Raw genomic sequence first — 24878 nt, 5'->3', positions numbered from 1 at the left:
ACAGTTGCCGAGTTGGGGTCAAGCTACCCCCCTTCTGATCCCCCGCACGTACCTAGCTTACCCGGGCACCCTTTGCCGGGAAGAAACAATCCCCCACCTGCATCTCGGAACCATCCGATCTACCGTCGGAGGTTTAATTTGGACGATTTGAGGGTGTCGCCACTTTTGTGATGGTTTGCGGGGTTGAGCCCACCCCTGAAGATCCGCACAGTGGATCTGGAACAGCAACACTTCTTCTATCCACCCTCCCCTAGTCTTCTTCTCACTCATCGCAACAAGCAAAAAGTAAACAAACCACTTCAGGAAAAAATGGCACACATCTTCCACCTCGCCCCCCACATCGACACCTCCCCAAACTACAGCAACAATGAGCTCACCTCCCCAGAAAAGGTCGCCTTCCCTAAAACAGACGCCTTCCGGTCTATGAACGCCCCCTCGAGATTCGAAGGCTCCGTCTTCAACCTCGAAGTCACCGGCACAATCCCACCCGACATCTCCGGCACGTTTTACCGCGTTCAGCCTGACCACCGCTTTCCCCCTTTGTACGAAGACGACATCCATTTCAACGGCGACGGCTCCGTAACCGCCATCCGCATCGCCAACGGCCACGCCGACTTCCAGCAAAAGTATGTCGAGACCGATCGATACAAACACGAGACCGCCGCGAGGAGGTCGCTGTTTGGGAAGTACCGCAACCCCTACACAGACAATGAATCTGTCAAGGGCGTCATCCGCACCGCGTCAAACACCAATATCGTTTTCTGGAGGGGGATGCTGCTTGCCATGAAGGAGGATGGGCCCCCTTTTGCGATGGACCCCGACACACTCGAGACGTTGGGACGGTATGACTTTGAAGGGCAAATCCTGTCCCCTACTTTTTGTGCGCATCCAAAGTTTGACCCTGACACGGGGGAAATGGTCTGCTTTGCTTATGAGTGTGGTGGTGACGGGGCGGATTGCGGGGTTGATGTGGCTGTTTGGACGGTGGATAAGGATGGGAAGAAGACGCAGGAGGGGTGGTATAAAGCCCCGTTTGCGGGTATGATTCATGATGCTGGGTTGACGGAGAATTATCTCGTTTTAGCGTTGACCCCGATCAAGATGAATTTGGAGAGACTGAAGCAGGGAAAGAATAAATTTGCGTGGGACCCGGAGGAGGATCAGTGGTATGCCGTGGTCCCGAGGAGGGGGACTGGAGATCCTGGAGAGATTACTTGGTTTAGAGGTGACAACGGTATGTGCTTGCTGTCTGGAGCTTCACAGTCTCTGAGGATAACTGCTAACAGGGTCAAGCTTTCCATGGACATGTTGCCGGCGCTTATGAGCTAGCCTCAGGAGAAATAGTCTTTGACTTGACGGTTGCCGACGGAAACGTTTTCTTCTTCTTCCCACCAGACAAGAACGTCACACCCTCCGCGGACAGCATTGCGAAGAGAAACAAGCTCAGCTCGCCAACCACGCGATGGATCTTTGATCCCAAGGCCAAGAAGTCGGCTATCCGGAAACCTGAGGCAGGGGATTCTGACGTTTGGGTGGCGGATGAGCGTGTCAAACCAGCGGTTGTTTGGCTGACCAACGGGGAGTTCTCACGAATCGACGATCGGTATGTAACCAAGCCCTACCGTCACTTCTGGCAAGCCGTCGTAGATCCGACAAGACCGTATGACTTTGCCAAGTTGGGACCGCCTGCCGGCGGGTTGTTCAATTCTCTGGGCCACTACACATGGGGACCCGAGCATTACCACACCGGCTCAACAACATCATCTGTGACAAACGGAGAGACCAAGAAAGAAAAGGCTGGCCTGGAGGATGTGTACTTTCCTGGGCCAACCATGACCTTCCAAGAACCGACCTTCATCCCAAAGGAAGAAGGGGCAGAAGGCGAGGGATACCTCATCGCGCTGCTGAATCACTTGGATGTGCTGAGAAATGATGTTTTGATTTTTGACGCGCAGAACTTGAGCCAAGGTCCGCTTGCGGTGATTCACCTGCCGTTGAAGCTCAAATTGGGGTTGCATGGTAACTGGGTCGATAACAAGGACATCGAGGAGTGGAAGGCAAGGAGAGAGGCAACTGGCGATGTTGGGCCTGTGAAAGTGGCTAGTGAACCACTACCATGGCAGAAGAAGTTCCAGTCAGGGCAGGCAAATGGCCAGGAGAGGAGCTTTTAAACAAAGGGGGGAGATAATGATGTTGAACTGGGCTACTTCCACAGCTTCTCCTGATGGCGGAGTAAATACCCATTCACCTCTGATATTCTGATGATGATTTTGAGTTAGAGCAACAAAATAGTAGGCATCTCCGGAGTTCTCAGACGCTTAATTGTGCAGCTGCCCCTGTGAGAATTGGATATTCGCACAGGATGACAAACCGTGCAAAAGGCGATCTAGATAACCTGGTGGCGAGTTGGATACAGTACATTACACACAGCCATCTACCTCAACAAACAAACAAATAAATAAAAAAGTTCTACTAATAGGGGCGCGTCACCTCCAACATGAACAATGACGTCTCCCACATGTGTTGTCCTCCTTTGTGAGCGCTCACAAACCTTCCAACATCTGTACACCCATTGCAAGAACAATATTCCTCTAACACCCCAGCCATTTACCAACTTGGTCCTTTAACACCTCCCACGCCAACAGGAGGAGGCGACGATTCGCCAAGTGCTCCAATCTCGGCTTCCTGGCCCTTCCGCTCGCACGCGCCTGCCACCGACACGGACATCAGCGCCTGGGAACGCAAGCCCCGTGTTTTTGCGCTTGCTGGCGACGGGGATGTCTTGATCTGGGATGGCGTCCATGCCCCGCGTCTTTGACTTTTTGCCAGCGTTGGCATCTCCATTCCCAACATCAGCCAGGTCCCTTTTGCGCTTCCCAGTTGCCACTTGAACTTGGCGACTATGACCTTGAGCCTTGAGCTCTTGACCAGTGACTTTCCCATCCTTGCCAGCGTCGCCCGTGTTGGTTGGGATACTGACGCAGTTGATGGCGTTGGCACTAATGCTGACATCACTAATCTCGACCTTGACGATGTCCCCGGCGACACCACTGTCCTTGTTGCCACCAAGACCAGGCTTAATACCAGCACCGCTATCCAGAGGAACGAAGATGCAGTTCTCGACGATCCAGTCTTCATACCGCTTGCCCGTTTCATGAAGTAACTCACTCTCGGCAGCCTGTTCCGACATCTCATCATCCACGTCCCTCATCATTTGCGGCATGTTTCTAGTCATCTTCCAAACTTCCATTCTGGCGTCGGCCACCTGTTTTCTAGGCCTGCTCAGCTCGATTGCCTCGGCGTTTTCTTTCGAGATGGCATTGACTCAATTCTTCGATGATGTGGTTGAAGACGGGCCGGTTGTCGTGTTTGGGACGGCTGGCGCCACAGCACTGCCCACTGTCGCGTTAGGCATGTCAAGTAGGGGGTGCCATCGCTGCCACCTAGGATAAGTCAAACGCTGTTGAGTCGATAGCGGTGGCAATGACGGTCCGGGCACACTGAATGTGAACGCAGGGCCAGTGTCTGATGAGGCCGGACCAATGGTGGCGGATGGGACCGTTGAGGGTGGCGTGGGGAGCTTATAGCGACGGTTGTCTTCTGCATCGAAGAGGTGCTTGACTTCCGTTGTAGGGGTTTGAGACTGGGGGACCCAGTGAGGATTCTCTGACCAGCTACCTGGTACATGCTCTCCTTTGGCCAGTGTCTGATTTTGACTAGCAAACCTGTCGGCGGTGTCGTGGGGTTCCATTTGATGCCCGGGCAGCCAAACATACTTGCAGCTGATAAAAACACCCCGGGACAACTGGGACTTTCTCAGCGCCCTCTCTTTGTCATGAATTTCCTGGATCAATCATGTTTCCAGCGGCCCTCTGAGTTTGTCCTTGCCCAGCACCTTGTTGAGAGCGTTTAGACAATCTGTGTGGACGATAACGCTGGCAGCAAGTGGCCTCTCAATGGTAGCCAATGTCCCAAGTCTTCTGACAATGGTCTGAACCTCAAATATGGCCAACATCAATGTCGCTAAGATGGCCACAAGCTTGGTGTACTCAGGTGAGAATGTCGGTCCCAACTTCCACCCAACAGCAACGTGTTGGGCGGGTTCGTAAACGCTGGTTATGTCATGCCGTTTGCAGGCTATGCCAATTCCTCCGAGGCTATACCTCTCAGCATAAGGCGCGATAGATCCGTCGCAAAAGAATGCCAATTGAATGCACAACGGCGAGGGTACATGAACCGAAGCTCTGTGGGCAGCCTCTAAGGCGTCCTTGTGTTCTTTCCGGTCGAGGGAAAGGTTTTGCCGTTTTCGGACTCGCTTATGGGGTGTCGCAATAACAAGTGGCACCCCACCCTCTTTGCTGTTGTTGTTATTTTCATCATCATCTGAAAATAACTGTCACTGCGACGTTGAAATTAGCTTATCGTTTTCAGTAGCAGCAAACTATATATAAGTTAAGATATATCTAACGTTATAGACTAATCGGTCGAAAGAGTCTGGTGGAAACGGTGACGAATTTCGAAAATGAAATCAAATAGGGGTCTCAGGGATAGATACTTAAAGTAGTAGCTCTCCGACAAACTCTTCGAATGAACTATACAGCTCTCTATCTATGTGACGAACCCCTGTACAGAACCTCTGAAAGGGATACTCGGTTGAAGGCTACTTCTAACAATTGGTTCGGTGCAGCTAAACAGTGCATAACAAGATATCTCAATGTAAACACAAGATACCGTGAATACAAGCTGTGATTGCATACTGCGGAACTATCTACAAGCTATCTAGTTTCTCTGTATATATAGACCGATTAACGTACATTATAAGCGAGCGACCAATATAAGCGAGCGACCACTTTTTTCACGCAACGCCTAACCTCACCCTCAAAACCTAATTTTCTCAACAATCCAAAATGCCATCTACTTCAAAGGAAGCCCATATAATCTTAGCCCTTGAGGCTCTTCAAAATGATAAAAATCTAAGTGTATTAGCGGCAGCCAAGATATATAACGTCGATCGCAGTACGCTCAGACACCGACGCGCCGGCCGGCCTGCACAACGCGATACTACGCCCAAATCGAAGAAGCTTACTCAATCCGAAGAGAATGCTATTATTCAATATATTATTAAGCTATATGCGCGAGCTTTTCCACTAAAATTGCGTAGTGTAGAAGATATAGCTAACCAACTGCTACGCGTACGCGACGCGCCCCCTATTAGCAAGCTCTAGGCATATAACTTTATTAAACGCTAGCTAAAGCTCCGTATACGTTTTACGCGTAGATACGATTACTAGAGGGCTAAATATAAGGATCTAAAGGTTATTAGCGAGTAGTTTATGCTTATACGGAATACTAAAGCTAAGTATAGTATCGTAAATAACGATATTTATAACTTCGACGAGACTAGGTTTATAATAAGTATTATTTTCGCGGATATAGTAGTTACGACTTTAGACGGTTTTAATAAGGCGAAACTAGTTTAGTTTAGTAACTATAAATAAGTAACGGTGATCTAGGAAGTTAATACCTTCGGCTAGGCTATCCCTCCTTTTATTATTTTAGCCGCGTAGTACTACTTTACTAATTAGTATACCGAGTATAACCTACTATCTACTTAGTATATCGTAACTACTAATAATGGCTAGACTACTAATGCGGTAAGCCTAGATAAATTAAGCACTTCGACTATTATATAGTATCTCGCATAAAAAGTAAATACCGGTTATTAATCTTCGACGGTTACGAAAGCTATTACTCGACCGAATTCGAGCGCTACTACCAGTAAAATAATATTATTACGCTCTATATACCTTTACACTCCTCTTACCTCCTTTAGCCACTCGATATTAGCTGCTTTGGGCCGCTAAAACAGGTATACGGTCGCTAGATCGAGGACTTAATGCGCATATATATTAACTATATAAGTAAGCTCGAGTTCCTCTATATCTTCCGCGAGGCCTTCTTCGCCTCTATAATAGAGAGGAATATATACGGTGGCTTTATAGGTGCTAGCCTTATACCGTATAATCTAGAGAAGGTGCTTTCTAAGCTAGATATAAAGCTTCGTACGCTAATACCTCCAAACTTACGGCTCGGCACTGTATAACTTTAGGTCTTCCAGATATTACACAACCCTCGAGAAGCTAACTCACAGTCAACGCTTATTAAGACTCGCATTACTAACTATTAAAATAGCTCCCCGACTTCAATACTGGCTGCGGTAGACCAGCTTGCTAAGGGTACAACGGCTATAATGCACCAGGTGGCTCTCCTTCGTGCAGAGGTCTCTTCGCTACGCAAGGCCAATGAGGAGCTTAGTAAGAGACGGAGAGCCAAAAAAACACGTGTGCGGCTTGGAGGGTCACTTACTGTACAAGAGGCACAGGATATACTAGACCAGAAGGCTGTGGGTGAGCAGGTGGCCCAAGAAATACGACAAAGTGGTGGTGGTGCAACGGGGTCTCGTACGAAGATTCGGTGCTGTGGTGTGCGTGGCAAGCCTGGCCATAATGCGCGCACTTGCCAGGAGGCTGCAGATGCCTCAGACTCAGCTGTTTCTGATGTTATTATAGTTGGTTCTCAATATTGTTGTATAGCAATCGAGTTTAGTTGTGGTAGACTGGTAGAAAGTGTTTCACTCGCTTATCTGTTTCACTCGCTTATAATGTACGTTAGCTATATTTTTTACCGCCCGTTTTATTTTCGATTTTTGTTTTCTGTCGGCGCTTACATGCTTCAAGTTCATTGGAAGGCTGAGGGGTGTGAATGTAGAAGATAGGGAGAGAAATCTTCCTCAGTCTTTGGCAGTATGTCTTCCGAAATCTGCATCGGATTTCCCTGGAAATGACAGTCTGGGTGCATACTACAGAACTGTCTACACCTAGCCAGTTCCTCCGTATATATATACCATAAATCATCGTGGGAAATACCAGAAATGACTCAGACAACTTGAAGCAAGTAGTACTCTACGAGTTAGTAAAGCCCAACAAAATGGACGGAGACAGCAACTCTTCGCGAGGCCGGGGAGTTCAGAGCCAGGACCCGTCGGTAAAGCCTAGTGGATGCCCGAGCTAAATCCCAAGTTCTCTATTGCCCTTCAGGTTTGGTCCTGCAACCGTACCTCATGCTCTTTATAGAAACTAGCAACGCCGGCCTATTAGCCCGCCAGATCAACTTCCCTTATCCCCTACAACCCTCCTAAAATATTAGATCTACTGTCGCGGCCCAACATCTCACCAAGCCGTCCACTCTTGCACACATCGTTTTTGCAGATGGCTAATCGGGGGTTCCGAGACGGAGCGGGACTAAAACAACCATCATTTTGGTGAACAATTTCAACGCGTAGGACCGGGCATAGGAAGAACAGGCCATGTCACCACTGAGATAAGGCAGAACAATCGAGATTATTGCTCATCCGCGAACACTGTTTTTGCAACACTTCCTCGGAGGGACGAAGACACGGCAGTTAAGGAACCCTGAAAGCACGATCGATAGCAGTACAATCCTAAACCTGCTATTCTAGGAGCACCAGCAAGACCGTAGACGTGGTCTAAGCGTGCTATTTCTAGATCCCTGTGAGGATCTACCACGTCTGATAGCTTGCTTACTGGCTAAACTGCCACCAGTTAAACCGGAACAGCTCGCCCCCGGCCCCAGTAAAGCGAAAGAAGAGATCCCTGGTGCCTGTGGCGCCGCCAACAGCGCAATTAACGTTGGTCCATGTCTGCCAACCGCCAGTGCCAGGCACATTGCAGGTCCCGACAAGCGTGCCGCCGGTGCTGTCTAGGCGCACCTCGATCTTGCCGCCCGAAGTGGCGGACGAGACCCGCGCAGTGAAGGACTTGGCGCCGCTACCAAACGCGACGCCCTTGACCTTGATGTAATCTCCGTTATTGATGGACAACACATTCATACCGCCCTCGCTGCACGGCTCTGTCTGCACGCCCGATTCCCATGCAATGGTCTCGGCCTCCTGGCGCACGTAGGGGTTAAGGTTGCCGACCTGGGGTGCGCCGTCCTTGGACATGTTGATGACGGGAATGGAGCCGTTGGCGCCGTACGTGAAGGGCTCGACACAGACGGAGCGGGTGTAGCCGCCGCCGCCGGGCAGCGCGCCGTTGTGGTAAAAGAAGTAGGACGAGCCCTGGTAGTCGATCACGCCCGGGTGGTTGGTAAAGCTGCTGCCCTGGGTGGGCATCACGACACCGCCGTATGTCCAGGGGCCGGTCGGGCCGGGCCCGGTCGAGTAGCCAATGTGCTCTGAGCAGCAGCTGGCGGCGAACACCATGTAGTATTTGCCCGTCCGCTTGTAGATCCAGGACCCTTCCTCATACGTGGTCGGCCGCTCGGCGTTGCCGGAGCGGGTGCCGAAGCCAGTCGTCGTCAACGTCACCGTGTTGATGCCGCCGCTGTATGACACCATATCCGGGTTCAGTTTGACGTACCACAGCCCCGGATTTCCCCAGTACATGTAGGCCTGGCCGTCATCATCAATCCACACAGTCGGGTCGATCCCCCAGTTCTCGACCAGCGGCCTGCCCAGCGCGTCACGGAAGGGCCCTGTAGGGCTGTCGCTGACGCCCACGCCGACGGCCATGGCACCATTTCGGCGGCGCATCGAAGCGTACCAGTAAAACTTGCCATTGCGCTGGATCGTCTGTCCCGCCCACGCGTTAGCATCGGCCCAGCTAAAGGTCGCCAGGCTCATAGGCGAGCCGTGGTCCTGCCAGTTGACCATATCGACCGAAGAGAAGACGCGCCAATCCTTCATGACAAAGGTGGTCGACCCGGGCTCATCATGGCCAGTGTAGAGGTACACACGTCCATTGTGCACGAGCGGCGCCGGGTCGGTGGAGTATATGGTCTGAATAATAGGGTTGTCGGCCGTAGCCACGCTGGCCAGGGCGGCAGTGAGTAACGGCGCTGAGACTTTCATGGTCAGGCTAGGGTGAGCATTGGCTTGGGGACCGTGGATAATGTCGAGGACTGCGATCTGAGCCGATTCTCGAGTGCAATAACATCCTGATGTCGCAGCGATCAGGTCAAGAGTTGATATAATTTTCAGGGGTGAGATGTTCTCAATCAGCAAACGACAAACTGTGTACCTAGGACTCCGAAATTGACGGCCAGCGGCTTGCATATTATGTCACGATGCAATATACGTGCGTAGCTCATCACCGCTTTTGGCAAAGCGGACCCAACTTCCCGGTCGACATAAGCTCCCGTAGGCTTAGTCGTGAACCGCACCAGTCCGAGAAGGCTTCCGTTGTGACATTCCGATAACCGGGGCTTTATAACCTGTCCGACGGTCCCAGCGATATAAGCGCGCCAAGGGAAAATCACCACTTGCCGAACAATACATAATAAAGGTTGCCGTATGTAATCGAGTGAGCAGGGGTCTACCCTATTAATCCCATCTTCACCTAAAAGCCTCTAAATTCGCCCCTATGTTTATCTTTCCATAACCCTTATACGGTCGTGCAAATGCGACCGTTAAATGTAGCTTATGGAGGCCATTAAAATGATCCTTTGTCTAGAAACTTTGGTGCAGAAAAGTTCAATGGAATCTACTATTGAAGTGTTCAACGGAATCTACCCCCTGTTTCTAAAGGGGCCCTTTTTTTGCGGGCAACTTCATCGGAATCTACTATAGTCCATCGGAGAATAATAGATAGGGGCATCACGGCCGGCACGAGCACAACGGCGTCTCACATCCTCCTGGGCCATCGAGGCACCCCGGGCATCAGCAGCCGCCAGTATAGTGTCGTCGTCGACGACAATATGCGTATCTGGCTGCACAACCGCTACTCAACGCATGGGACCGCGGTCGGATACAATGGGCAGAACGAGAAGGAGATACGTTTAAATGAGATGTGGATCCTGGCGTTCGATCCCGGCGCGGAGAGTTCCTTTCGCCTCATCACCGTTGCCTCGAGCGGTCTCGCCATCCTCATCGAGTTTTCCAACCACCAAGGCAAAGAGGCACAGTATATTGAAAACCTACGCGCACTTATTAAGAAAGCTACGGAAGACGAAGTTCCGGGCCTTACGGCCTCGACCTGGTCAGCCCGGCTGTGACCGAACCGCCGAGTGAAGCTCAGACCACCTCTGAACGCCTGATCTATTTCAAAGAACGTAAAATCGGGAGCGGCATATTCGGTCGCGTGTTCCGGCTCATCAGAGCCCGCGACGGCCAGTATTTCGCTGGCAAGGTCTTCACGCCGCCGCCGACCAGCAAAAAGAGGCGCCGCGGGGAGACCGACCCAGCATAGCTCATTGGGATTCGGAGAGAATATACCCTTGCGAAGGAAAATCCCCATATACGTTACTATTCTGTGTTCCTCTCCTCCCCTCCTTCCCTTCTTTTTCCTCCTTTCTTGCTTTTTTCTGTTTCTTTTCCTATAGTTTACCCAATATATATCAGGTGCGCTTCCCCAAGGTGTCTCGGGACCAGTGGCGTGCCTGTCCCAGACCTGGGTGGACATCCTGACGAATCAGTTGGATGACCAGGAGGAGGGTGTCGATGTTGAGTTGCTGCAGGACATGCTGGTTCTCGACCAGAAGAAGAGATCAAGTGCGTACCAGTGCCTCGAGGAGGGCCTCAGCAATGGCTTATTCAGGCGACGAACCGTCGACGGGCTCGTCGCGTGTGCCTGGACCCGCACTGGCGGTTCCCAAACGCAATGATCCCAACGCTACTCTTATAGTAGCTTGAGAGGCAGTCACGAATCGGACGACCAAACACCGAGTCTTTTTTACTGCCGCGGCGAGCAAGCCGACCGCTGCAAGCGGGATAAAAGCATTTGCATACCTACTGCTTCCCGAACCTAAGCGCTATGTACTTCAATAGTTCCTCCTTTGCTCGTACTCTTGCGCTACGACTTGACGACTCCGAAATCGAACGCCGGCGGCAGCGTGCCCTTGACGTCCTCCAGGGCCGTCAGCTTAGGCATTTCGCCCTCGTAGGTGCTCGCCTGCATCCTCCAGGCCCAGTCGGAGACTCTGACGTACGACAGCCGGCAGCATCGCAAGACGAGCTTAGCCGCTAGGGCCTTGGCTTCTCTCCGGTCTAAGGCCTGGTCAGTATCCGGACTGTCTCTGCTGCCTGCTGTAACCCACAGTTTGCGGAGGAAGCTGGAACATAACTACGTGCTTGGAGGAACATTTATGTGCCTAGAGGAACTTTGCCTGGAGGAACTTTGTTCCGGAAGGTTCGTTGGGACGAAAAAACCATGCCCCTACCTAAGCTCAGACCATCTCTTCTCCTCCCCTTTCCCGCTTTCGAAAACAGTGTCGTTTAGTTCGTCCTATTAAACTCGTGATTGTGTTGTTCTTTCCACACTTATCTCGGTCGGAGACGCCGTTTACCCGTTTCTTGGCTCGTTTTTCTTGGCTCGTTACTCGCCGGAGACAAGCAGGCCGGCTGCCGAGGTTCGGAGTATCGACCGTCACCATCACTGTGCACCCGCCTCTGACCCGAAGGCCGCAGAGACGAGAACGTCATGCAAAGATATATATAACTATGGAAGCAACCGTGAAAGAAGTTTCTTGCGTTAGGTTGCCGCCTCAGTCTAGAGGGTCGCGTCCTCTTCGTCGGCGGCTTTAGGAGCTGGGGCTGATTCAGGCATAGATTGCTATTTCTGAAACCACGTCTCGTGCCCGTGGTCCAATTCGAACCGCTGTCTGGTCTCCTCGCCCCGACTTTCCAGCCCGCGGATGGCGTCCCTTATCTCTTTGTCGAGCACGTTCCTCCGCTCAAAGAAGTCGCCCCGCTCGGGTCTGCGAAAGAGTTGCAGCCCCTCCCACCTCTCCGCCCTCGACAGCTGCACGTAAAGGCTCATAAAGCTGGGCCGCGTCGCCGTGCCGCTCGGGTGGACGCCTTTAAGGTTGACAAGGACGTCCGAGATGCAAAGTTACATCGCTGGCGAGCGCGATGGTGCCGGAGGCGAAATCGGGAAGGATGTCGAACGGCTCGGAAAGGCGCCTAGTTGACCACCTTCAGCCCGGCGAACTGGTTCCGGGTCACCACCACCGGCATCCCTTGCGCATAGAAGAACAGGCCGGGCATCGACAGCTGCGAGTCATCTCCGTACCGGAGCACGTTGCGCAGCTCTTCCACGCCCAACCGCCTCCCCGACTCGGTGTCGTGCTTGGCCACGAAGATGGAGATATGCCTGCCGTGCGCACGAGTCCACTGGACGAGGGCGGCCATGTTCAGGTCCCACTGGTCCCGATTCAGCGGCGTGATGGCTCTGAGGCCGTCTACGAAAGTGGACTGAGACGATGGCGTATAAAGGCGGCGGCACAGCCGCTGGAAGTCCAGCTCGGTCTGCTTGCCGTTGCGCAGGCGCCCTAGGAAGCCCCGCAGCCTTGGACAGCCGGCCGCGCGGGCCTGCTCGCGGAGGATGACGACGTTCGTGAACTGGAGGAACAGCTTGTGCGCTGCCAGATGCTTCGCTAAGCTCTCCGTTTTCCGCACGCCGCCGTCCCTGGGCTCGGGTAGGAGGAGGCTGGTCCATCGGACCGGGTCGAACTAGAAGAAGTCGCCGAAGAACATAACGATCGGGATCCCGCTGAACGGGCGATACTGGTCGTCCCTGTATTACCTTAGGCGGCTGTCTACCGCCGTAAGCGTAAGACCGCCCACCTGGCTAATCTCCTACTTATGGGCCCTATGCCCGGGCGTAAGTAATTAAGTCGAAATACGGAGTTATAAAATAAAGTTACGTATTAACCCCGTAATCTAGCTCTGTGACGAACCCCTATCCAGAACCTCTGAAAGGGATACTGGTTGAAGGCACTTCTGAACAATCCTGGTTCGGTACAGCTAAACAGTGTACAACAATGGCTTGTCTCAATCACAATAATCTGAATACCAACGATTGTGACTTCTATTGCATAGTGCGGAAGTGTCTATCTACACCAGCCAGTTCCTCCGTATATATGGACCTTGAGACCCCGAAGTGCTCATCGTGCTATGGCCCCGATCACTCCTAGCACATTGCATCCTGCAGAGTGCTCGTCGTGCTATGCCTTCGATCACCCCGAGCATCTTGCATCCTGCAGAGTGCTCGTGGGTCTTGGCGTCATAGCACTCTCTGGCCAGCCCCAAATTGGCTGTCTCCTGACTTTCCTAGTGATTGGCTGGGGACGTCCTGCGCCCCACATACTGCGCGACCTGCCGTTGGGTTAACTGTGACAGCCGCACTCCAGGCTAGCGAATAGTATATGCACCGATATAACCGCTTTTCAAACATGCTCACATACCACCCAGGCTTGGCGAACATGAGTGGAGAATGCAACGATTATGAGAAACTCGGAATGAATGTGTAATTAAGTGTCAATAGACGCGTCATGGTAGATAGATGAGGTACCTCGTCCTGCCGGAGCTGGAAATAGAGTGTGTGTCGTGATGGTTGCCGCCCGGTTCTATTTTCAACTTCTTATGTTTATTTTCTGTTGGCGCTTAGCGGCTAAGCAGGTATCGAATGGCTGAGGGGAGTGGATGTAGAAAACCACAGGGCAATCTTCCTCAGTTTTCAGCAGATATTTCTGCCAGAATCGGCATCACATTTCCCTTGAATTGATTGTCTGGAAGTTCTTGCCACGTTGGTTCGGTGCTGCCGGTGAACACAAAAATGTCTCTTGCGGTGTCATTATCCTCAGTCCCAGTCGTCTGTTGGGCGGTGGTATGATTGGCAGCACCATCTTGCATGGCGGCAAGGGCAGTGGCATCGGGAACTGCTAATTCTTATTATTAGGACATCAGAAAGCGTATTGTGACTGGGGGCATAGTGTAGACTCCGGCAGTATGACAAACCAATCACAGTTGTACTCGTGTCGGCTATGGTGGTGGCGACCACCTCTGGGTTTGACAGGGAAGCGGAGGGAGTCGTAGTCGGGGTGGGCTCCGGATTCTGGACGGCGAGGCTGCCTGTCGTGCTGGCTTGGTCTTCGACAAACATGGTCAGCGAAGGTATTCCATACTTCTCATGGCAATGAAACTTTACTCACTGCCACGGCTGCGCCTGTTGCGCTTTGATCTTCGTCCTTTTGTTATGATTCTTCGACTTTCGGAGCCACCTTGTTGCTGTTGTTGGCAGGGATCGCAGTCGAAGATTTTGCTTCAAGACGGAAAGTGATCGTAAAATACTGGGACAAAGCTCCTGTCTCTCCATGGGGTGGGGTACCTACCTACCCTTAAACACTTTCGGGAGGGTGCACTTCGCTAATGTGCCTGATTGGGGTCAGGATAAGGGAGCTAAAATGCAGCTGATAGCAGAGCAACCTGTGCCAACGGTATTTCTCACCGCCCGGAGCAGCAGGTGTCAACACCGTCCCCCGCCAGAGATATCCTGACTACCAGAGCGCACTGGAATCAGGCTCCTCGCCCAACCTGACATGGGGCCCTCAAGACCACTCAGCAGGTTGATTCTGACGCCACCTAGCCTTTACACTTCTGGACCAGATGCCTCTAACGTCGGGAGTCCCCGAGTCACTAAAATCGCCCGTTGAGATGGATCTGACGAACAGCATGGTTTCTTGAGAACAACAATTCACTTGAACGTTGGAAATACAGTTGAGAGCGACGGTCCTAGCATTGAAAACAGGCAAAGTGTTAGAGTCTATGTGGGCGGCTAAACTCCGGCGCTCATCGCCATTCCTCCCCTTTTCTGCTCCACCCCGGACTCCACCATCAACCACATCTCTCAGAAAGAAATCCCCTCAGAATCAGAAAAGAAGAAGGCTGGTTGACATCTTGTTCAGGTAAATAGAGCAATTTTCACTACTAGACAGGAAGGACCATCCGACTCATAGAAAAGGGCTGCCTAGTACAACCACTCGATCAGACTCAATCTTTGTGAACCTTGTTACAGATGTCCCCAAAAACGTCCAAGGCATGCTGATACCCCCCGATAACCTCCCTGAGTCTTTTATCGAGGTCTCTTCCCAGAGGCAACATTCGTTCCTTTTCTTTTCCAAAACCCACCCCCTCACCAACAATAACATCATAGACTGCCTTGGCAGCTTTCTTTGAATCACCATCTGCCACAGTGGCCAACTTGCCTCCAGTCAGGGACTTGGTAATTTGGCCGGCCACTGACCCAACATACTCAGTAGGCACATCCCCCTGCCGATATTGTCTTGCAGCCCTGGCGTTGTCGCCCATAGATGTATGATCAAAAGCTCCCAACTGAACCGTCAATACTCTAACACCTAACGGCGCAATCTCTGTAGCGAGAACCTTGGAGAATCCTGTTGTGCCAATCAGCTTGCTTTCGTTCGTACCTCCATTGTACCTGGTATAGTCTCACCATCCAGCGCCGCCATAGCAGCCGCATAGCCAGCCATGCTCTCTCTTCCTTCCAACCCAGCCCCACTACTCATATTCACAATCACACCCTTCTTCCGCTGTCTCATGAACGGAAGAACAAGCCGTGCAAGACGAGCGGGACCAAAGTACATTGTGTCCATCATCTCTCTCAACTCGTCTTCTTCCAGCAGCTCTGCAGGGCCAAGGATGCAGAAGCCAGCATTGTTGACCAGTACATCAATGGCGGTACCGTTGGAGGTTTCCAGGTCGTTGATGAGCTCGTGGCATCTCACTGGGTCGTTGACATCGAGTTCCAGCCACTGGCGGGTTCCGGCACCGGGGTGGGAAAGAATCTCGTCGACGACTTCGCGAGTTCTCGAGGGAGAACGGGAGGTGGCGATGAGGTTGTGGCCTTGGTCAAGGACAAGCCTGGAGAGCAGAAGACCAAAACCTGAGGAACAACCAGTGATGAGGAAGGTCAAAGGTTGCTGCGGAGAGCTGGTCATTGTTGAGGCCGTTATCGCTGAGTGAATGAAAGTAGCCGCTGCCCACAATGCTCGGGGCGAGGGTCCAAACCCTTGTCTGTTCTTAACTTTTTCACCCCTTGGCGGACTTAGCCGGTGATGACCTTCTTATGTCCGGAGCAACTTTCTTGCTGTCGATATTCAGATCAGCTTTTCAATGCCCTTCTCTCGCGCGATTGGGTATGGTGGGGCGGTTAGGAGTTATTGCCGAACAAATGCGAGACGATGCGAAAGGTGGCACAGTGCCATTCAGAGTCGCGCGGCTTGACATCATATCATCCACCCATCTCACTTGGGAAGCCATATCCACATACAGGAAAGTATGGAATTGATGTAAAGGCAAAAGGAAAACCATAATATCTACAATACAATGGCTATCTGAAACTGTTACTAAGCCATTAAAAGACTTCTAGAGTGCCTGAAGCGAAAAAAAAAACCCCCGGGTACAGAAAGGAGAATAGCCGTGGTGAGATTCAAACTCACAACTTTCCAAGCACAACTGCTTTAGTCATGCTAGAGCAAATGCCGTAGTTCAGACTGCTATACCACTTGGCCACCATACCACTTGACCATCGAGCCATTTCTCCTATTGTTAGTTATTTGCCAGGGTTTGTTTATTAAGCCCAGCCTGCTTTCGAGAATAAACCCAGTTTGGAGAGGGGAGCAGCGCTGGTGAGAGACTTTACGCCTTCAAACTGCGACCGGGAATACCCATCGGCTTGATTACCTGTAGAAATAGCACTTAAGACTGCCAGTGTGCGTCTGTACCTATTATTAGATAGATTCGCGGCACCCGCTTCGTGGGGGGTCGCTTTCGGCGAAAAACGCAACAATAACACCAACATGCTCTCGGGAATAGAGCTATAAATGAAAGAAAAGATGAATGGTAACTATAGGTTAAGAGGAATGAAATACTATAGGGGAGTTATTATTGGAACTGCTGTCAAATAATACATATTTTCTTTTTGGAATAAAAAAAAGAAAACGACAACTCAACCGGCGACCCTTGCACAGTGACGCTGTTCAAACTGAGGCTCGCAACCATTTCATACTCAGGATCACCAGTGAACCTCTTTCTTCGCACTGGCATTTCCAAACGTAACATGGGGTACATTCAAAGCTCGCAATAACTCTCATCACCATCGCCGCCCAGATACCTATCTACAAGCCATTACAAAGAAATCACCTTCGGAAACATTTGTATACAGGTCCCCCGATTAATGTCCTCCCCCAACCCAGCCGACATCCACATCTGCTGCCCGCACCACAAAATGTTTTTCCGCCCAGCAACCGAGAGGGTCAACTCGCCCGTCAACGAGTTGATACATCCCTTGATTTTTGAAATGGCAGCTCCGCCTGCAATCTGCGCATCCACCGACGAAGCAGTGTTGACCTGCGGCCAGTTGCTCCCCGGAGACGCCGTGCTCATGTACGCCGTGTAGGAATAAGTGTAAGGAGGGACGTTGTACGCCAGACCGAGATAGCCATTCTGATCGATCGACCATATATATTTATTTTGAACGCTGGCGGCTGTGGAGCTGCTAGGTCCTTGCCAGCTGATGCCGCCAGTGAGGCCGTTGAGGAGGTTGGCGTAGATGTAGTATACGGGGGTGGTGCCTGCCTCGAGAGCAAAGGCTTTGAAGACTTGGGGGCCGGGCTTGCAGCTTGCTTGTGGGGAGACGGTCTCGACGACGGTTTGGGTGATTGTGACGGTCGAGGGGGTGTCTACTGTCAAGGTGGAGGAGACGGTGTCGGTGACCAGCGCGGTGCTTGTCTCGGTGTCGGTCACGGTGGTGACGGCGGACTCAACGACGGTGGTGATAATGGAGATCGTGGTGGGAACGGAGATGATGGCCGCTGTGTCGGTGAAAGTGGAGGTCAGAGTGGTGGCTGACGGGCCTTCGGCGGTGATGGTGGTTGCCGTAACGCCCGCGCATTTGCACGCCTTGACGTACTTCTCCCACGAAGGGCAGTTTGCCGTGGCATATGAGGGCATGGAGGGAGACAGCTCGGTCTCGGCAGCACGAGCATAGATGCGAGTCGACGCCGGAGCGACCGTGGTGGTTAAGGTCTGAAGGCTGGTGTCGGTTGCCACAATGGTTTTGGTGACGGTGACCACAACCGTCTCGGTGTCGGCCGTTGTGGTAATATCAACGGTTTGCAGTTCTGTCTCTGTTACAAGAATGGATGTCACCGTTTCAGTGAAAACGACCGTCTCAACCCAGCTCATTGTAGGAACTTCGGTCACCGTTTCGGTCACTGTGCTGGCCTCTGGCGTGATGGTGACAGCAAGAAGCGACAAGCAATCCTGCGGGCCATCAAAGAGAGGATTGGTGATGTCTTGCAAACATTTGTTTGACCGGCAGCATCCAGCAGATGCTAGCTGCAGCCAGCCGAAAGCCGATAAGAGGGTAACTCCCTGCTTCATGGTTGCTGTCGTTGCGGCAAAGTAAACGAATGACTTGAGTGAGAATGTTGGCAAAAGAGTGTGAGAGATGGTCGAGGGCCATCAAGAAGAAAAGGGAAAGTCGGCTCTTTAAAACCCCATTCCCCGGACCCCGACTGCATGGTTGGATTTGACCCCTGTCGAGATGAAGTCAAGAACATTGTTTGGCGATCTAGAACGTGGCGTGGCTCAATTATTGCTGGGGTCAAATTTCCCGGGACGGGGCTGGAAGGCTCAATAGCGCTTTTTGGCATCCCAAAACGGTTAGTTGATGCCGTTGTCGCGTCGTTCAACAAAGCTGAAGACCTGAAGCCCTGCTGTATTATCTCCACTTTTATTTCCAGCTGTCGAAGTCCTTTACAACGCGGTATGGGCCAACAACATTGATGCTGCAGCCTTGCTTGGTTATTTCTTTTTTTTCTCAGCCGAACTGTTCCCACTGCAAGCCAGCAACAGGGTGATAAGCACAAGCTCACACCTCTCCAAAAAGCAAGTATCCCCCCTAACCTCCCTTCCAGGCCTATTGGCTATCTTTCAACGCCCATTAATTATCTTTCGAGGCCTATTATACATCTTTCGAGGCCCATTAATCATCTTTGGAAAGGTGTTAATCCTCTTTAAAGGCACCTCGATTATCCCTCGAGGCCCATTGATAGATGCTTCCAGGCCTGTTGGCTATGTCTCAAAGACTCGAGCTTGGGTCCATCCACACCTAGACACTATCACACCATTTGGATTTGCTAACCACTGCACCCACAGGGACTTCTCCGGTTTTGCACATCCTGTTGCCCCCCTGTTCAACGTTGTATGTAGTTGGGAGGCTTAACATCAGCGGGATGAATAGGTATAGTTACCATATGCCACCCAGATGATGAATTCCATGCTACTTGTGTTGGCCCAGTACAATCCTGCATTTCTTTCAAGGCCTGAACAGAATCGATGTTTCTGTGTTTTGTCTAATATCTTATCACTTATTCTGTCCACAGCCATCGGGTTACGCTTGAGCAGGTCCCCCACCCAGCCAGTGGGCAGATAGGTACCCTCGATGATTATTGTTCGGTTAGAAAGTCATTGGCTGGCATACGTGTTCTCCGTGATGATCCCACGATGTTCCCCCCTATGAGTACTCTTGTGGGGTTCTCATACTTCTCATTCAGGGGCTAAGAGGCCGGGTTGAGTGTATCTATTCAGTGAAGCATTTCCTGCGCTGATGGGGATGTGTGTTTAGTGGATGTCTCAATGGCTGAATGAAGCCGTCATTATGTACTAACAAAGAGGTGACACTGATTGCCCAGACCCTTCGTCGTACATGCAATGGGTGACTGCAAGCAAAAGACCAATTATCCAACAGACATCCCTTTTACCTTGGGAGATAACCATCGTGGACCTCCCTCCTCTTGCAGCCTGTTGATTTCTTTGGCGACCAAGACACCAAGAGTCGTCAGCTGCCAACAACAAGGCCGTCAGTCTCCATCCTTCCCAACTGCCAACCAATCGGCTTCCTGCCACGCACTAAGGAGCCAAGCAAGCGGGACATCATTGCTTGTCTTCGGATCATTCCGAAGCGCGGACAGATTTGCCGAGAATCATGTCGCCAAACTGTAGGAGGAGGACGCAACCCCACAATACCCGAGAAGTTGCCCCCATTCTGCCGATAGGTCAAGACATACAACATGCCAAATTATTAATCTGAATAGAGTGCCAACCTCCATCGAGATATGATGTTCGCTATGCTCGGTTGGTTGGACCGAGGCGTGACTGCAAAAGCAGTCTAATTTTGGGCTGCAATTTGCTGGTGGTGTGGCAAGGCATTTCTCCCCCTATGAAGTCGTCGTGTTGCACAACACTGACGAGGAAGAATATGAAAGGGCTCCTGCGTCGAAACGGGTTTGAAGTCCTTTCTGCCTTTCTCTCCATCACCCTTCCCCTTCTGAGCCCAAACTAAGTGCCATCCTCGTCCACCATGTATTGGAAAGCCCTTGCCCTGGCAGCGGCCGTCAACGGTCAAGGCTTGAACGGCCTCAACCACTTACGGTTCGGGTGCTCCCAACTCACCGTCGAACGTCTGGATCCTCTTGTCAATCCAGGAGAGTTCCCGACGCCACATATGCATCAAATTATCGGCGGTAACGCGTTTGTAAATCTTTCCGAGATCTAAGGGTTGGTACAAGAATGCTAATGTGTGTATAACAGAACGCGTCCATGCCCTACAATACCGACATCGCGAATTTGGCAACCTGCACAACTTGCGGCCCGGCAGATGACTTCTCCAACTACTGGACCGCCAACGTGTACTTCCGGGCGAGAAATGGTAGCTACAAGCGCGTCCCGCAGGCGCCCAACCGGTATTTGTGTCTGGTGTTGTCTGGTGGTTGGTGTCACATCAACTGACTTTCTCCCAGCTTCCTGTTTAATGATCGTTTTACCACCCAAATTACAGGCGGAGCCGTAGTTTATTATGTCCTGGCTCCCGTTTCCTTGTCACTCTTCACTTTTCCTTTCTCAGGCGGTTCTGGCCATCCAGAACGCGTCTTTTTTTGGCATACCCTAGCCCTAGCCCTCACTGTGGGCCGAGTTCGATGTTCTTGTTTCCCCGGCAATGGAGAGATTGAATCTGTATTATACCTCATAAGCTCATACTAACAAAAAACCAGATTGCTCCCCGGGCCAAGACTGTGACTGCATTCAAGCCTGTAAGCTGTCCTCAGAAGGGCCAATAACTCCTGCTAACACAGAAAACAGGGCTTCAGAATGTTTGTTGGCGACGTAAATCGACGAGAACCAAAGTAACCAGTTCAGTATGACCTTTGAGAACTTCTATTTTAACAACATGGCAGATACAAAATGCAGAGCTGCTTCCGATGCTACAGCGGGCCCAACTTCGGCGGCGATGACATGGCGCCGTGCGCTGATTCCCGCCTCGACTTTGAAGGCTTCCCGACTGGTCCCTGTCTCGGTGGTATAAGGTCCAACGTGTTGTACCCAACGTATGTCTCTTGTGGGTCCTTAACACGCACATGTGCTGATTCTCCACAGATGCTGGGACGGGAAGAACCTCGACACGCCCAACCACAAGGATCACGTCGCATATCCCACCTCCGGCCCCTCCAACTTCCTGTCTACCGGAAACTGCCCTGCCAGTCACCCCGTCAAAATTCCGCAGCTCATGCTTGAGATTGTCTGGGACACGACCAAGTTCAACAACAAGGCTGAGTGGCCAGCCGATGGCTCGCAGCCGTTTGTGTTGTCGACGGGTGACAAGACGGGGTACGGCCAGCACGGCGACTACGTCTTTGGGTGGAAGGGCGATGCGCTCCAGCGGGCCATGGATGCCAATGGTTGTTTCAGCGCCACTTGCGGAAACCAGAAGAGCCAGGATATTGCGACGGCGAACAAGTGCCAGATCAAGAAGACGGTCCGTGAGGATGTCGAAGGTTGGTTTAATAGCCTTCCAGGTAGCCCAATGGCGGCTTGAGATGACGAGGGAGGCTTGCGGTGGGCGTTGTTTGTCGGTGGCGGAGAGAACGGAGAGGACGGCAATCAACAGTGTGGGGAGTAGGGTAATCTCGCATTGTGACTTGATTAATTCTCTGACGCTATGCCAGCGTGTGATAAGCTCTGAGTGGGAAAGTCGTGTGCCGTGTATTGTGTCATTGCTTCAGCTTTGTCCGCGTCTGCCGTTTTGTGCCAGCTGTGTCTCCGTGTCTGAGCTGGGGAGCCTGCGGGATCCGCCTTACTCCCCGCCCATGCTGGGCGGCTGAAATGAATCAGCCAATCACGTGTCACGAGGTCGCTAAAAACGGCAGGTCCGTGCATTGACCACAAGCGTGTCATCCACAATCCCCAGCTTCGCCTTCCACGGGACTTAGCTCGGTAAGACGCTTCCGACATGGAAGGCTACTTTGTTGCCTGGCTTTGTTGTCGGAACACATAGCATCTGAGATCCCGACATCAATTCGTGCTTTTGGCATACTCGAATCATGGGTTGCACCAAGTTAGAACAAACATGGCCCACCACAGGCCCTGTCACCATAGGAGCGCGCCATATAAAGCTCATGAGTAGCAGGGAAGTGAGCACATCGCCGGACTTTACGGGTAGTTGAGTTCCTGGCGGCGATGGAGTTGTTGGATGCTGGACGACATAGCGATCTGGAAATGCTCAAGCAACAGGATATTGGTTCTCCTCGGTCCATCCCCCAAGAATTATTCCAAGCCCCATTGAAGAAGGCATGACACGTCTATTGTCTGTGTTGTAAGGCCAGTACGCTATCTCTTTGGGTCTTTCAACTATCATTCAAGGCCTGTTGGCTATCCTTCAAGTCATGGGATTTAACCCTAACCCTCCACAACCCACGAGCTACAATTGTCTTTGACTATCTCTGAACGCCTCCAAGTCTAACACCATCCCCCATCTTCGTATCAAGATGGAACATAAGTTGCTTGAATCGATTCTGTCACCGTGTTGACGCCTACAAACCCCCCACCTCCCCCGCCCCCAACTTTACTCATAAATGTAACAGAACTTGCCCATCAACCCACCCATTGTGCTCATCAGCTCCCTCACCTCGACATCGGGCGCCAAAACACCCAGCCCGCTCAGGTCGTCAAGGGTCCCGTTGGCAGATGGTGGGAAGTTTGACATGGTTCTCGTGTGACTGACCTCTTTGAGTCTCTTTTCCAAGTTCTGACAATATCGTATTAGTTTTTTGTTCCAGGTTCATAAAGGCTTTATAGACGATAGTTGGACATACTTGGATTTGCCAGATCCACCAAACACGGTCAATCATGGTGTGATGAAGCCAAAAGGCGGGATCACCCGGGCTGGTATAGAAGTCCTGTTCCAAGGTCCGTCAGCATCTCCAGGCAATAAGAGCAATCGAAGGCAGTTCCTCACCCCTCCGGGATCCCCCCCGACAGTGTAGTGCCCCCCCTGTTGTTTCTCAAACGTTAGCTTGGTTGATTGGGATCAGAGTCTTTGGTGAAAACATGAAAAAAATCAAGAAAAGGAGAAAAAGAAGAAATGTGGCATCGGCGTAGCACAAATTGGTATATCGCTAGCCCGGCCCGCTGTAAAAGACTCAAAGAAAGGTCTTACAGCATGGATTCCCCATTTCCCTTGAGGAAATTGACCCTAATACATCAAGTCAGCCACATATCGTCCCAACTGTCAAAGGTCGTCTTACCTCCATCACTGTCTGGAACCAATGAGCATCGTTGTTCTTGGTGATGACGTCGTAAACGTCCTTTGCGGATGTTACAGCAGCTGAGTTCTTATTGATGTCGCGGCGCAGACATCTAGGATTGTAGCCGAGCCCATCAGCACGGGGGTTGCGTGTCAGCTGTAAGATAGGGGCAATTGGTCCTAAATTGACGGTCATACTGAGCAAGCGGGGTTAGCATGGCTGTTATTGCTTCATGGGTGTTGTACCATCTCAGCCCGACACCTGAACACCAAAGAATGGTACAGACATACTTCTTGAAAGGCCCAGTTGTGACACAACCACCTCCGTCGGCTGGGGGAATGCGGTCATATGGCCTAGGGGCGCTTCGTACCAGGGTAAGGTAAGCTACTAGTCAGATAATTCCAATAGCGGGAGAGAACAAACCCTGGGATCATGATGCCATTGTAGCTGGCTTTGGCGCCGTTGCCTCCCATGCTGCCTTCAGAACCGTCGAAGAGAGGGGAGTTGGCAGGGTCTTTGTGGTAGCGATCCCAGTTCCAATACTTGAAAGTTGAGTGTCAATGATCGGTAGTGTAAGGGGGGACAGGAACGGTGAAAGCCACATACCGGTTGATATCCCTTGTATCCACACTCGTTGCGAAGGGCTTGCTCGTAGTGCCATACGTAATAGCGGTGCCAGGGTAAGAAGAAGGTCTGCGTACGGGTTAGAGATGAGCACAGGATATGTATTAGAAGTATAGACTCGTACGGATCCGTGGTTTCTCGGCGTCTGCTGGACGTGGACGACGATGTAATCATCGAACCGGCTCTTTGCTCCGGGGGCGGCAGAGGAGGTTAAGGCTGGCTTGGACATCAAACAGAGGACAGCATTGGTGTACTCCTTTCTCTGGGCGAGGGTCAAATCCATCCTGCAATTGTCAGCCTTTGCTGGGACGAGATATCATCAGCACGGCACCGCTACACTCACCATTCCTTTCTCCTCACCGCCGTCTCCAAAGTGCAGTTGCCCTGGGGATTCTTTGCCAGCCACTCCTTCACCTTTGGCAGACTAGCGGCAGCAAGTTGATCGACAACATCAGGGGGGTATGTCTGCGCAGCCACCAGGCTGGCAAGAAATGCGGTTGTCCAAAGAAGCATTGTTGACACCAGACTTATTGCCTGTCTTTCACTACCTTCTGGAAACCACAAGAAAAAAAGGGTTTTGATCCGGGGGCCTGGTCCCCTTTTCTTCTTTCCCTTTTTTGGGATCCCATGCGTGTTTTCCACGTGCCCATCCCGGCTATTATCATCTTTCATCAGGAGCACGTTTTTCTTACCTGCCTTGCATAAGATGGAGACAGTCATTAAACTGAGGAGACTGACCGACCAGATGGAGTTTATCCATTACACAAGGACCCATTATCCCTCGTCAATTT

The 24878-nt window shown here is 51.6% G+C and overlaps 8 protein-coding genes across 8 annotated transcripts, besides 2 other annotated features; 3 read left to right on the top strand and 5 right to left on the bottom strand.

The window, feature by feature from the left end:
- Positions 1–309: 309 nt before the first annotated feature.
- Positions 310–2171, top strand: PODANS_5_6740 (uncharacterized protein; the record flags this gene model as incomplete). The annotated part of the gene is made up of 2 exons (XM_001905146.1): positions 310–1234; positions 1294–2171. 2 exons carry the CDS (start codon positions 310–312, stop codon positions 2169–2171), a joined length of 1803 nt encoding a protein of 600 aa, XP_001905181.1.
- Positions 2172–2623: 452 nt separating this feature from the next.
- Positions 2624–3250, bottom strand: PODANS_5_6735 (uncharacterized protein; the record flags this gene model as incomplete). Its single annotated transcript, XM_001905145.1, has 1 exon — positions 2624–3250. The coding sequence occupies one exon, from the start codon at positions 3248–3250 to the stop codon at positions 2624–2626; it is 627 nt and encodes a 208-aa protein (XP_001905180.1).
- A 4150-nt stretch (positions 3251–7400) lies between these two features.
- PODANS_5_6730 (uncharacterized protein) lies at positions 7401–9358 on the bottom strand (the record flags this gene model as incomplete). The annotated part of the gene is made up of 4 exons (XM_001905144.1): positions 7401–7515; positions 7605–9107; positions 9159–9225; positions 9304–9358. 4 exons carry the CDS (start codon positions 9356–9358, stop codon positions 7401–7403), a joined length of 1740 nt encoding a protein of 579 aa, XP_001905179.1.
- Positions 9359–9777: 419 nt separating this feature from the next.
- Positions 9778–10268, top strand: PODANS_5_6725 (uncharacterized protein; the record flags this gene model as incomplete). Its single annotated transcript, XM_001905143.1, has 2 exons — positions 9778–9983; positions 10064–10268. The coding sequence occupies 2 exons, from the start codon at positions 9778–9780 to the stop codon at positions 10266–10268; spliced, it is 411 nt and encodes a 136-aa protein (XP_001905178.1).
- Positions 10269–11456: 1188 nt separating this feature from the next.
- Positions 11457–11900: a sequence feature (pseudogene).
- An 83-nt stretch (positions 11901–11983) lies between these two features.
- Positions 11984–12598: a sequence feature (pseudogene).
- Positions 12599–14848: 2250 nt separating this feature from the next.
- Positions 14849–15816, bottom strand: PODANS_5_6720 (uncharacterized protein; the record flags this gene model as incomplete). The annotated part of the gene is made up of 2 exons (XM_001905142.1): positions 14849–15043; positions 15274–15816. The coding sequence occupies 2 exons, from the start codon at positions 15814–15816 to the stop codon at positions 14849–14851; spliced, it is 738 nt and encodes a 245-aa protein (XP_001905177.1).
- Positions 15817–17005: 1189 nt separating this feature from the next.
- On the bottom strand, positions 17006–18262 carry PODANS_5_6710 (uncharacterized protein; the record flags this gene model as incomplete). The annotated part of the gene is made up of 1 exon (XM_001905141.1): positions 17006–18262. The coding sequence occupies one exon, from the start codon at positions 18260–18262 to the stop codon at positions 17006–17008; it is 1257 nt and encodes a 418-aa protein (XP_001905176.1).
- Positions 18263–20243: 1981 nt separating this feature from the next.
- PODANS_5_6700 (uncharacterized protein) lies at positions 20244–21755 on the top strand (the record flags this gene model as incomplete). Its single annotated transcript, XM_001905140.1, has 8 exons — positions 20244–20417; positions 20474–20625; positions 20683–20740; positions 20838–20861; positions 20935–20973; positions 21023–21066; positions 21118–21267; positions 21317–21755. The coding sequence occupies 8 exons, from the start codon at positions 20244–20246 to the stop codon at positions 21753–21755; spliced, it is 1080 nt and encodes a 359-aa protein (XP_001905175.1).
- A 1026-nt stretch (positions 21756–22781) lies between these two features.
- On the bottom strand, positions 22782–24807 carry PODANS_5_6690 (uncharacterized protein; the record flags this gene model as incomplete). The annotated part of the gene is made up of 9 exons (XM_001905139.1): positions 22782–22964; positions 23032–23115; positions 23175–23210; positions 23376–23411; positions 23464–23659; positions 23754–23816; positions 23887–23977; positions 24070–24371; positions 24431–24807. 9 exons carry the CDS (start codon positions 24805–24807, stop codon positions 22782–22784), a joined length of 1368 nt encoding a protein of 455 aa, XP_001905174.1.
- Positions 24808–24878: the final 71 nt, after the last annotated feature.

The sequence above is a fragment of the Podospora anserina genome, chromosome 5, assembly GCF_000226545.1.
Source record: "Podospora anserina S mat+ genomic DNA chromosome 5, supercontig 8".
NCBI classification, from domain to species: Eukaryota; Fungi; Ascomycota; class Sordariomycetes; order Sordariales; family Podosporaceae; genus Podospora; species Podospora anserina.
This window is presented reverse-complemented; position numbering and strand designations above follow the sequence as displayed.